Raw genomic sequence first — 10,694 nt, forward strand, 5'->3', positions numbered from 1 at the left:
CAATGAATATAATCTTATGAAACAGAGGAATGGGATACTGTTGGGCTTCAGGGAGGACAACAGAAATGGCGATGGAAGTGGACCGCTCAACATTTCTGTCTTTCCTCAATCTCTCTCCCGGTCTTTCCTCATCTCTCCCTGTGTCTTTGTTCTCTCTCTCTCTCTCTCTCTCTCACTCTCACTCAGAGGCCATGGCCTTCAGCTGTTTCACTGAGCTCATGAAGCGGATGAATCAGAACTTCCCCCATGGCGGTGGCATGGACACTCAATTTGCCAACATGCGCTCTCTCATCCAGGTGAGGCCACGGAGACACTTTGTAACTTCTATATTTATTTTATTTTATTTTACCTTTATTTAACCAGGCAAGTCAGTTAAGAACAAATTCTTATTTTCAATGACGGCCTGGGAACAGTGGGTTAACTGCCTGTTCAGGGGCAGAACGACAGATTTGTACCTTGTCAGCTGGGGGGTTTGAACTCGCAACCTTCCGGTTACTAGTCCAACGCTCTAACCACTAGGCTACCCTGCCGCCCCTATATATACACTAATGTATGTATTCAGACCCTTGACTTTTTCCACATTTTGTTACATTACAGCCTTATTCTAAAATGAAGGGAAAAAAACAATTGAATTCATCAATCTACACACAATAGTCCATAATGACAAAGCAAAAACTGGTTTTTAGAAATGTTTGCACATTATTTGTAAATGAATACAAAAATAAACTGAAATATCACATTTACATAAGTATTCAGACCCTTTACTCAGTACTTTGTTGAAGTACCTTTAGCAGCGATTACAGCAGAGTTTTTTTTGGGGTATAACGCTACAAGCTTGGCACACCTATAATTGGGGAGTTTCTCCCATTCTTCTCTGCAGATCCTCTCAAGTTCTGTTAGGTTGGATGGGGAGCATCTCGGCAAGAGCTATTGTCAATGTCTCCAGAGATGTTTTATTGGGTTCAAGTCTGGGCTCTGGCTGGGCCACATAAGGACATTCAGAGACTTTTCCCGAAGCCAAGACAGCGCAGGAGTGGCTATGTGCTTAGGGTCATTGTCCTGTTGGAAGGTGAATCTTCGCCCCAGTCTGAGGTCCTGAGCGCTCTGGAGCAGGTTTTCATCAAGGATCTCTCTGTACTTGGCTCTGTTCATCTTTCCCTCGATCCTGACTAGTCTCCCAGTCCCTGCCACTGAAAAACATCCCCACAGCATGATGCTGCCACCACCATGCTTCACTGTAGGGATGGTGCCAGGTTTCCTCCAGACATGATGCTTGGCATTCAGGCCAAAGTGTTCAATCTTGATTTCATCAGACCAGAAAATCTTGTTTCTAGTGGTCTGAGAGTCCTTTAGGTGCCTTTTGGCGAACTCCAAGCGGGCTGTCATGTGCCTTTTATTGAGGAGTGGCTTCTGTCTGGTCACTTTACCATAAAGGCCTGATTGGTGGAGTGCTACAGAGATGGTTGTACTTCTAGAAGGTTCTCCCATTTCCACAGAGGAACTCTGGAGCTCTGCCAGAGTGACCATCATGTTCTTGGTCACCTACCTGAGCAAGGCCCTTCTCCCCGATTGCTCAGTTTGGCCGGACGGCCAGTTCTAGGAAGAGTCTTGGTGATTCCTAACTTCTTCCAATTAAGAATGATGGAGGACACTGTGTTCTTGGGGACCTTCAATGCTGAATACATTTTTCGGTACCCTTCCCCAGATCTGTGCCTCGAAACAATCCTGTCTCGGAGCTCTACGGACAATTCCTTAAACCTCATGACTTGTTTTTTTGCAATGACATGCACTGTCAACCGTGAGACCTTATAGAGCCAGGAGTGTGCCTTTCCAAATCATGTCCAATCAATTAAATTGACCACAGAAACATCAAGGATGATCAATGGAAACAGGATGCACCAACAAAGGAGGGACCAACTCCATATTAATTCCCATTATACTTTTAGTCAAGTATTGTATATTTTGGCATGCATCCAGTTTTCATGAATAGTAGGATACAGTGAATATAACACATCCAACTTTGTTCTCCACTAACCTCCCCCTCCTCTCTTCCCCGACCCTTTTCCTCTACTCCCCCCAACCCATCCCTCTTCCTTCAACTGTCTGTTTGCCCTCTCCCCTACTCCTTCCTCTCTCCTCTTACCCCTCTGTAGATCCTGGATTCTGAGCTCTTTGAGCTCATGCACCAAAATGGCGACTACACCCACTTCTACTTCTGCTACCGATGGTTCCTTCTAGACTTAAAGCGTGGTAATAATTACATCCTGCTATTAGGGGATTTTATACCATAGAAAATGCCAATTAAACTGAGTGTTTTCATACCGTCAACCAAATGTCAAACAGCAAAGAAGAAGGATAACAAGACCTAGTTCTAATGAGCCGTTTCCACATCAAAGATATGGCAAGATCACTCAGGAAAAACAGGCCCACCAGGGTAACTAGGGGGCCGTGCCTTGGTTGGGTAACTGATTCAGGGTCGGTCCTAGCCTTTTGGGGGGCCCTAAGCGAGAATTGGCAAAATATTTTAGTCCCCCCCCCCCCCCCCCCCCCTTGACGGCAGAGAGAGAGTTAATCTTCTCCAATTGTACACATTTTGCCATGTGGCGGAGAGTCATTTTCTTTTCAGTTTTAAAGCCAATTACCTGAAATCCGACACATTTTGCCATGACTTATGCCATGTTATTGATATCTGAGTGAGAGTGACGAACAAGATCAATGGGGGCCACCCGGGGGCCTATGATTTGTTAATCCGGCTCTGCCATACCCCAACCACACCTGACTTCTCCATCCACTGTATCTTTTTCTTTCTCAGAGCTGGTGTATGACGATGTGTTTGCGGTGTGGGAAACCATCTGGGCAGCAAAGTACGCCTCCTCTGGCCACTTTGTCCTCTTCATCGCTCTGGCACTGGTGGAGGTCTACCGGGACATCATTCTGGAGAACAACATGGACTTCACCGACATCATTAAGTTTTTCAACGGTACACCGTCTTAACAAGGAAATCAACATTCATTCAGTTGTTTGTGGAGCATTGGAAGTCTGGAGTCTTTCTTCACACAGTTGCACTAGTTTAAAAGTTACCCTTCACCGCGACACAGGTGGTTTTTAAGAAAATCAAACTTAAAATTGAGCCTGCTCCCACAGTGCAGTGACGCTAGCAAAAGAAAAACTAAAACGTTTCAACCAGCATATCGAGAGTTTAGGACTGTGGAATCAGTGGAATCACAGTGGAATCAACACTACGTGTTGTTGTTACTCGACTGTCGAAGTTGATTTCCGTTAACTGTATGAGTGAAAAAGACATGGGTGGGGCCTCATCATTCTTCCCAGAATGCTTTGTTGCAGGTAGATTTTTTATAATAGATTGTTTTAGTATCTACGTTTCTGCATGCACATTGATTGATTAATTGATCTTATACTATACAAAGATAAGTAACTTACATTTTTCTAAACTAATCCAATCTGTAAATGGTTGGATTTATTTCACCTGTTACTAAAATGGTTGTTCCAGTTTAGATGGTTTAGGTCATCTTTGTTTATCAAGTCCTTCACCATTGCAGTCATTCTGAATGCAGGTTGTGGGTGATAAAATATTCATAGTGTTGAATATCCTCGCTCTGGCTGGATTCCATTAGGAATTACTAATCACTCACTAACCATCTTATTGTGACTTGCAGGTCAGATGAGGCACTATATTCAGACCACAATGTTGGGGATAACCAGGCCACAACTAAAGGCCTTATAAAATGTATAATAGATGGTCATAGAGGGTTTACTTTGAATTTAAACTCACTCACTTAGGCAATCACTTGGTTAAGGCTTCAGGACTAGTTATTGAATGCAACAACCATGGCTCTGTCACTAACAACACAGTCATGGGTGGGTATCTCTCACATTCACTTGAAAGGCATGCTGGGAAATATGCAACAAAAATCCTTTACTTAACTAGGCAAGTCAATGACGGCCTAGAAACAGTGGGTTAACTGCCTTGTTCAGGGGCAGAACGATAGATTTTTACCTTGTCAGCTCGGGGATACGATCTTGCAACCTTTTGGTTACGAGTCCCACTCCTCTTTCTATTCTGGTTAGAGCCAGTTTGCATTGTTCTGTGACTGTAGTACACAGCTCTGTACGAGATCTCCAGTTTCTTGGCAGTTTTTCGCATGGAATAGCCTTCATTTCTCAGAACAAGAATAGACTGACGAGTTTCAGAAGAAAGTTCTTTGTTTCTGGCCATTTTGAGCCTGTAATCGAACCCACAAATGCTGATGCTCCAGATGCTCAACTAGTCTAAAGAAGGCCAGTTTTATTGCTTCTTTAATCAGAACAACAGCTTTCAGCTGTGTTAACATAATTGCAAAAGGGTTTTCTAATGATCAATTAGCCTTTTAAAATGATAAACTTAGGTTAGCTAACACAACATGCCATTGGAACACAGGAGTGATGGTTGCTGATAATGGGCCTATGTAGATATTCCATTAAAAATATCTGCCTTTTCCAGCTACAATAGTAATTTACAACATTAACAATGTCTACACTGTATTTCTGATCAATTTGATGTTATTTTAATGGCAAAAAAATTGCTTTTCTTTCAAAAACAAGGACATTTCTAAGTGACCCCAAACTTTTGAACAGTATAATTTTAACATATTTATTGTAGCATATAAATGAATAGGCTACTTTATGGCCAACAGAGGCAAATGTACAGTATCAGTTTCATTGAGGACTTTTCCCTATAAAATGAACCACGCAAGGGAGTTCCAAAACTTCCATTTCAAATTTCAATTCGGGCAGCCCCCGAGACCCAAGAACTGAGCATGCATAAAACACTTAGCTTGATACCGTTTTTTTAAGCAAAGTCAACATTAGAATGCAGTTTAAACCAAGTCAACATTAGAATGCAGTTTAAACCACCTCAGAGCAAATGTATGTAATTCGCTACAAGTGCGCCCAAAGACGTTTCCCACTGTTGCTTTGTCTCCACTAAGTGTGTGTGTGCTGCTCCCTCACCTCTCGCTCACACGACTCTGACAAGTTTCCCATCAAAGTGGAAACTTGTGGCCCAACATAACAATCCGGTCACAACAGACAATGCAAGTAATATTGTGAATGCTGAACATCGTGAATGGGATTATATTTACCCGCTGTATCCAAACCCAAAATTGTATGTGTACAGTACTACAGTATACCCTTATAGTAAACTGTCTACCACCTTGCAGCAGCTAATATGAAACACTCGAATAGGGCAAAAGCTGTAGATTACAGATTAATTTTTGATGTGGAGCATTCCACTGCTTTAATTTCCTAGAGAAATCTAAAAGTGCTTTTAAATTTTTTTGGGTAATTTCCCACTTTGTCAATAGCTGAAAGGCAAATAATAATGTTGAATGAGTACCTGTGCTGAGTAAGTTAATGGTTCAATGCATAACACACACACACACACACAAAATAAATATGGTATTATAGCCTTGTGCATCAATGTTGGAAGTGGTCCAGCGGGAATGAAATCTTCTCATCTCCTTTCAGAAATGGCTGAGCATCACAACAGCAAGCAGATCCTGACACTGGCCCGGGAACTGGTGTGCAAGGTGCAGACTCTCATTGAGAACAAGTGATCTCCAGGAGTCCACTTCCACTTCTCTTCCTCTTCCCCAACAGTCTTTCTCAAACATAGAGATAGATAGAGGACTCATATTTGTATCTGTTCTATTATAGCGTCTGTGACAGCATGGGCAGTGCCGTTGAGGCGATCTCCATTTCAAAGTAGTCAATTTTCTTCTTTACGATTGGCTGATCCCTCCTGATGACACGGTGCTGCCCATGCTAAAACAGCGTTTTGGCTAATAGAGACCTCTATCGTTCTCTATGGTCAGTTTGAACAGCTGCAACCGAACAGAGAGATCAGGGTCCAGTTCATAAGGCACCAAATGGAATAAAACAGACGTAGGGAGGCACTACTTAGACTAGTCCTATAAGAAACTGTCAATTTCATTTTCAGTCACAAAATGTTTTCAATTGCGTGCCTTGATGAACATGACTGAGATGTGCTCCACTGTTCACTGCCTTCTCCTTATCTATGTAATACCAGCCGGTACTCTGTCATTTCAGGTCATGTCATGGAACACCAAGGGAAGGGTCACTTTTACCTCCAGTTATTCTGTCAGGGAAACAGTTTGATTTATTTTTAATTGTTAACTGTGACATATACTTAGTCATCATAGGATGTATGTGGTATGCCTTGTAGACACTGGCCTGTCTTGATTGAAGTGGGGTTAGAATTAGAGGTCGACCGATTAATCGGAATGGCCGATTTCAAGTTTTCATAACAATCGGAAATCTATTTTTGGGCCCGATTTAAAAATATATATATATATATATATATATATATATATATATATATATATTTAATTGTTTTATACCTTTATTTAACTAGGCAAGTCAGTCAAGAACACATTCTTATTTTCAATGACGGCCTAGGAACGGTGGGTTAACTGCCTCGTTCAGGGGCAGAACGACAGATTTTCACCTAGTCAGCTCGGGGGATCCAATCTTGCAACATTACAGTTAACTAGTCCAACGCAATAACGACCTGCCTCTCTCTCGTTGCACTCCACAAGGAGTTACGCAAATGCAGTAAGCCAAGGTAAGTTGCTAGATAGCATTAAACTTAGCTTATAAAAAAACAATCAATCATAATCACTAGTTAACTACACATGGTTGACTATATTACTATATCTAGCGTGTCCTGCGTTGCATACAATCTGACTGAGCATACAAGTATCTAAGTATCTGACTGAGCGGTGGTAGGCAGAAGCAGGCGCGTAAACATTCATTCAAACTTTCGTGCGTTTTGCCAGCAGCTCTTTGTTGTGTGTCAAGCATTGCGCTGTTTATGACTTCCAGCCTATCAACTCCCAAGATGTGGGTAGTGTAACCGAAGTGAAATGGCTAGCTAGTTAGCGCGCACTAATAGCGTTTAAAACGTTACTCACTCTGAGCCTTCTAGTAGTTGTTCCCCTTGCTCTGCATGGGTAAAGCTGCTTCGATGGTGGCTGTTGTGTTGCTGGTTCGAGCCCAGGGAGGAGCAAGGAGAGGGACGGAAGCTATACTGTTACACTGGCAATACTAAAGTGCCTATAAGAACATCCAATAGTCAAAGGTTAATGAAATACAAATGGTATAGAGGGAAATAGTCCTATAATTCCTATAATAACTACAACTTAAAACTTCTTACCTGGGAATATTGAAGACTCATGTTAAAAGGAACCACCAGCCTGTTCTGAGCAAGGAACTGAAACATTAGCTTTCTTACATAGCACATATTGCAGTTTTACTTTCTTCTCCAACACTTTGTTTTTGCATTATTTAAACCAAATTGAACATGTTTCATTATTTACTTGAGGCTAAATTGTTTTATTGATGTATTATATTAAGTTAAAATAAGTGTTCATTCAATATTGTTGTAATTGTCATTATTACAAATACATTATTGATTTATTTTTTTAAATCGGTCAATTAATCGGCATCGGCTTTTTTTGGTCCTCCAATAATCGGTATCGGCGTTAAAATCATAATCGGTCGACCTCTAGTTAGAATATACATACACAAGGCTGGTTTCACAGACCCAGTTCAAATGAATATAGAAAAAAAAGTCTGCCATAGTTACTCGAACTGAATATCGGTTAACCATTTTATTTCATTTAAAAAAAACAAGATGAACAATTAGTCCTGGAATATTTTAAGATGTGATAGTTACCATGAATCTTTATTAAAGTGCAATTCAGTACAGGAGTAGGATTAACCTGGTTGAGTGAAATGTCCATAATGTTGGAGTTTAAACTTATATTTACAGCCTGTCTGGAGCAGTAGTTTACCTCTGTAAATTAGTTAACAGGTAAGGTCCCTGCTAGATGTGCCAAAGGACAGCATTAGGGAGAAAATTAAATCAGCTTAAATTTTCTACTGTGTTGAATAAGTAGACTACCTCGCAAGTAACCTTGTCCCAAGTAAGTTGTTACTGCATGTAGGTAGGTGTTATATCACAATATATTTGAGAATTTCTTTAAACTGAAATGAAGGAAAATAATTAATTGGGTTGCTTAAAGCTGCAATCAGCAGTAGAAACAATAACAAAGCAATTTCCCCACCCCTGTTTTGGTAAAAATCTGATGGATGGGGTTTGAGAAATGTAACCACTCTCAAATTCATAGACAGAGCTATGGATGCAAGGACTGATCCTTCCATGATACATTTATTTAACTAGAAAAGTCAGTTAAGAACAAATTCTTATTTACAATGACGGCCTACCCCGGCCAAACCTGGATGACGCCGGGCCAATTGTGCGCCGCCCTATGGGACTCCCGATCACGGCCGGATCACCCTTTAAAGGATAGACTGGTAACTTCTTACGGGGAGACAGTTAAAATAGTATTTTCCTCTTCCTTCCATCTTTGATGAAATCACTGGTTTCTACATCATTTGTATTTGTTAAACTCCCAAATCAGCCAGGTCCTAACAGACACCTGCCACTTGTCTGTATCACCTGTAAACCTGTGTGTATGGGCACGACGTGTGGCACTGCACACTGGTAGGAGTCATGAATCAGTTGGAACCATGTCAGTAATGGGCAGTTTTGATTTTCTCATTCTGCCTTTTGTCTATTCTATATTATGTCTCTGTATACTGTTGTGTATGAATTGTACTTTAATGAGAACTAGACAAAGGTCATTTTAAACCTTCAAAACATATTTATGATACATATATGATCGTACATGTGACTTATAGTTGTCTGAGCAGAAATGAGTCCCAAAAAAACAGTTGACTATTTAACATTGGTCTTATTTATTTTCAAATGATTGATATACTCCAGTGAGCCACTCTATATTCTGTCAGTTGTGTTGCTTTCTCAGAACCTCGTCTTGTCTTCTGGCATTTCATGTTCCACTGTTCTTTTAGTCCACTTCTTAATGTTTTTTTGTTTTTCTTTTGGAGAAGTGGTTGGCTGCATTTGCAGAGAGAGTGGAAATAGGATTCCAAAAATAATGATATATTCAGTTTTGCTTTAAAAGTTGGAACATAATGGTGAATATCCTACTATATCGCCCAGCTATTGTGCTCTGTGACAATTGCCAATCATGGTTGCCAATTTAAGGTTGGGGGATGCTTAGATCCCAGGACGGCAAGATCAAGATGGATATGAATTTGGCCTTAGAAATCCATCTAAAACGGGTGAATCTAGGAAACAGATGAAGGATTAGGGTGTTTTACTATATCTTGAAGTAGCCTGGCTAGTAAAGATTTTTGTGGGGGAGAACATGTGTGCGCTTTCATTCCCTTAAACTAATGCTAATTGTAAATGAATATGTTTCGTGAACCACCATTCCTGTTTTCCATTGCCTAGGTAGAACATCATTTCAGTTCTACCAGTGTTGTTTCATGAATGTGTTGACACCTGTTGCATTGAGTATTTATGGTTCTCTGTGAAGGCAAACTGCTGTATGTCACACCAGAATAAGAAAACCAAACAATTGTATTATCTTGTAACATCTATTTATTTGTTAACATATTTATTTATTCATGAAGTTTCTGCTTTTGTATGTAAAGGTCATATACTTGTTACTTTGTGGTCAGTAAAAGAAAATACACTGCTCTAAAAAATAAAGGGAACACTTAAACAACACAATGTAACTCCAAGTCAATCACACTTCTGTGAAATCAAACTGTCCACTTAGGAAGCAACACTGATTGACAATAAATTTCACATGCTGTTGGGCAAATGGAATAGACAACAGGTGGAAATTATAGGCAATTAGCAAGGCACCCCCAATAAAGGAGTGGTTCTGCAGGTGATGACCACTTCTCAGTTCCCATGCTTCCTGGCTGATGTTTTGGTCACTTGAATGCTGGTGGTGCTTTCACTCTAGTGGTAGCATGAGACGGAGTCTACATCCCACACAAGTGGCTCAGGTAGTACAGCTCATCCAGGATGGTACATCAATGCGAGCTGTGGCAAGAAGGTTTGCTGTGTCTGTCAGCGTAGTGTCCAGAGCATGGAGGCGTTACCAGGAGACAGGCCAGTACATCAGGAGACGTGGAGGAGGCCGTAGGAGGGCAACAACCCAGCAGCAGGACCGCTACCTCCGCCTTTGTGCAAGGAGGAGCAGGAGGAGCACTGCCAGAGCCCTGCAAAGTGACCTCCAGCAGGCCACAAATGTGCATGTGTCTGCTCAAACGGTCAGAAACAGACTCCATGAGGGTGGTATGAGTGCCCGACGTCCACAGGTGGGGGTTGTGCTTACAGCCCAACACCGTGCAGGACGTTTGGCATTTGCCAGAGAACACCAAGATTGGCAAATTCGCCACTGGCGCCCTGTGCTCTTCACAGATGAAAGCAGGTTCACACTGAGCACATGTGACCTGACGTGACAGTCTGGAGACTCCTTGGAGAGTTCTGCTGCCTGCAACATCCTCCAGCATGACCGGTTTGGCGGTGGGTCAGTCATGGTGTGGGGTGGCATTTCTTTGGGGGGCCGCACAGCCAGAGGTAGCCTGACTGCCATTAGGTACCGGGATGAGATCCTCAGACCCCTTGTGAGACCATATGCTGGTGCGGTTGGCCCTGGGTTCCTCCTAATGCAAGACAATGCTAGACCTCATGTGGCTGGAGTGTGTCAGCAGTTCCTGCAAGAGGAAGG

General features: G+C 41.8%; 1 protein-coding gene across 1 annotated transcript in view; it reads left to right on the forward strand.

Moving 5' to 3' along the window:
* LOC139390210 (small G protein signaling modulator 1-like) overlaps nucleotides 1-9,640 on the forward strand; it is an 80,542-nt gene extending 70,902 nt beyond the window's left edge. The window contains exons 23-26 of the mRNA XM_071137467.1: nucleotides 187-296; nucleotides 2,154-2,250; nucleotides 2,813-2,980; nucleotides 5,527-9,640. Of these exons, the coding sequence (XP_070993568.1) occupies nucleotides 187-296; nucleotides 2,154-2,250; nucleotides 2,813-2,980; nucleotides 5,527-5,615 (464 nt within the window). The 3' untranslated portion in view covers nucleotides 5,616-9,640. The remainder of the gene's footprint in view (nucleotides 1-186; nucleotides 297-2,153; nucleotides 2,251-2,812; nucleotides 2,981-5,526) is intronic.
* The last annotated feature ends 1,054 nt before the right edge of the window (nucleotides 9,641-10,694 follow it).

Source organism: Oncorhynchus clarkii, chromosome 30 (genome assembly GCF_045791955.1).
Source record: "Oncorhynchus clarkii lewisi isolate Uvic-CL-2024 chromosome 30, UVic_Ocla_1.0, whole genome shotgun sequence".
Classification (NCBI taxonomy): domain Eukaryota; kingdom Metazoa; phylum Chordata; class Actinopteri; order Salmoniformes; family Salmonidae; genus Oncorhynchus; species Oncorhynchus clarkii.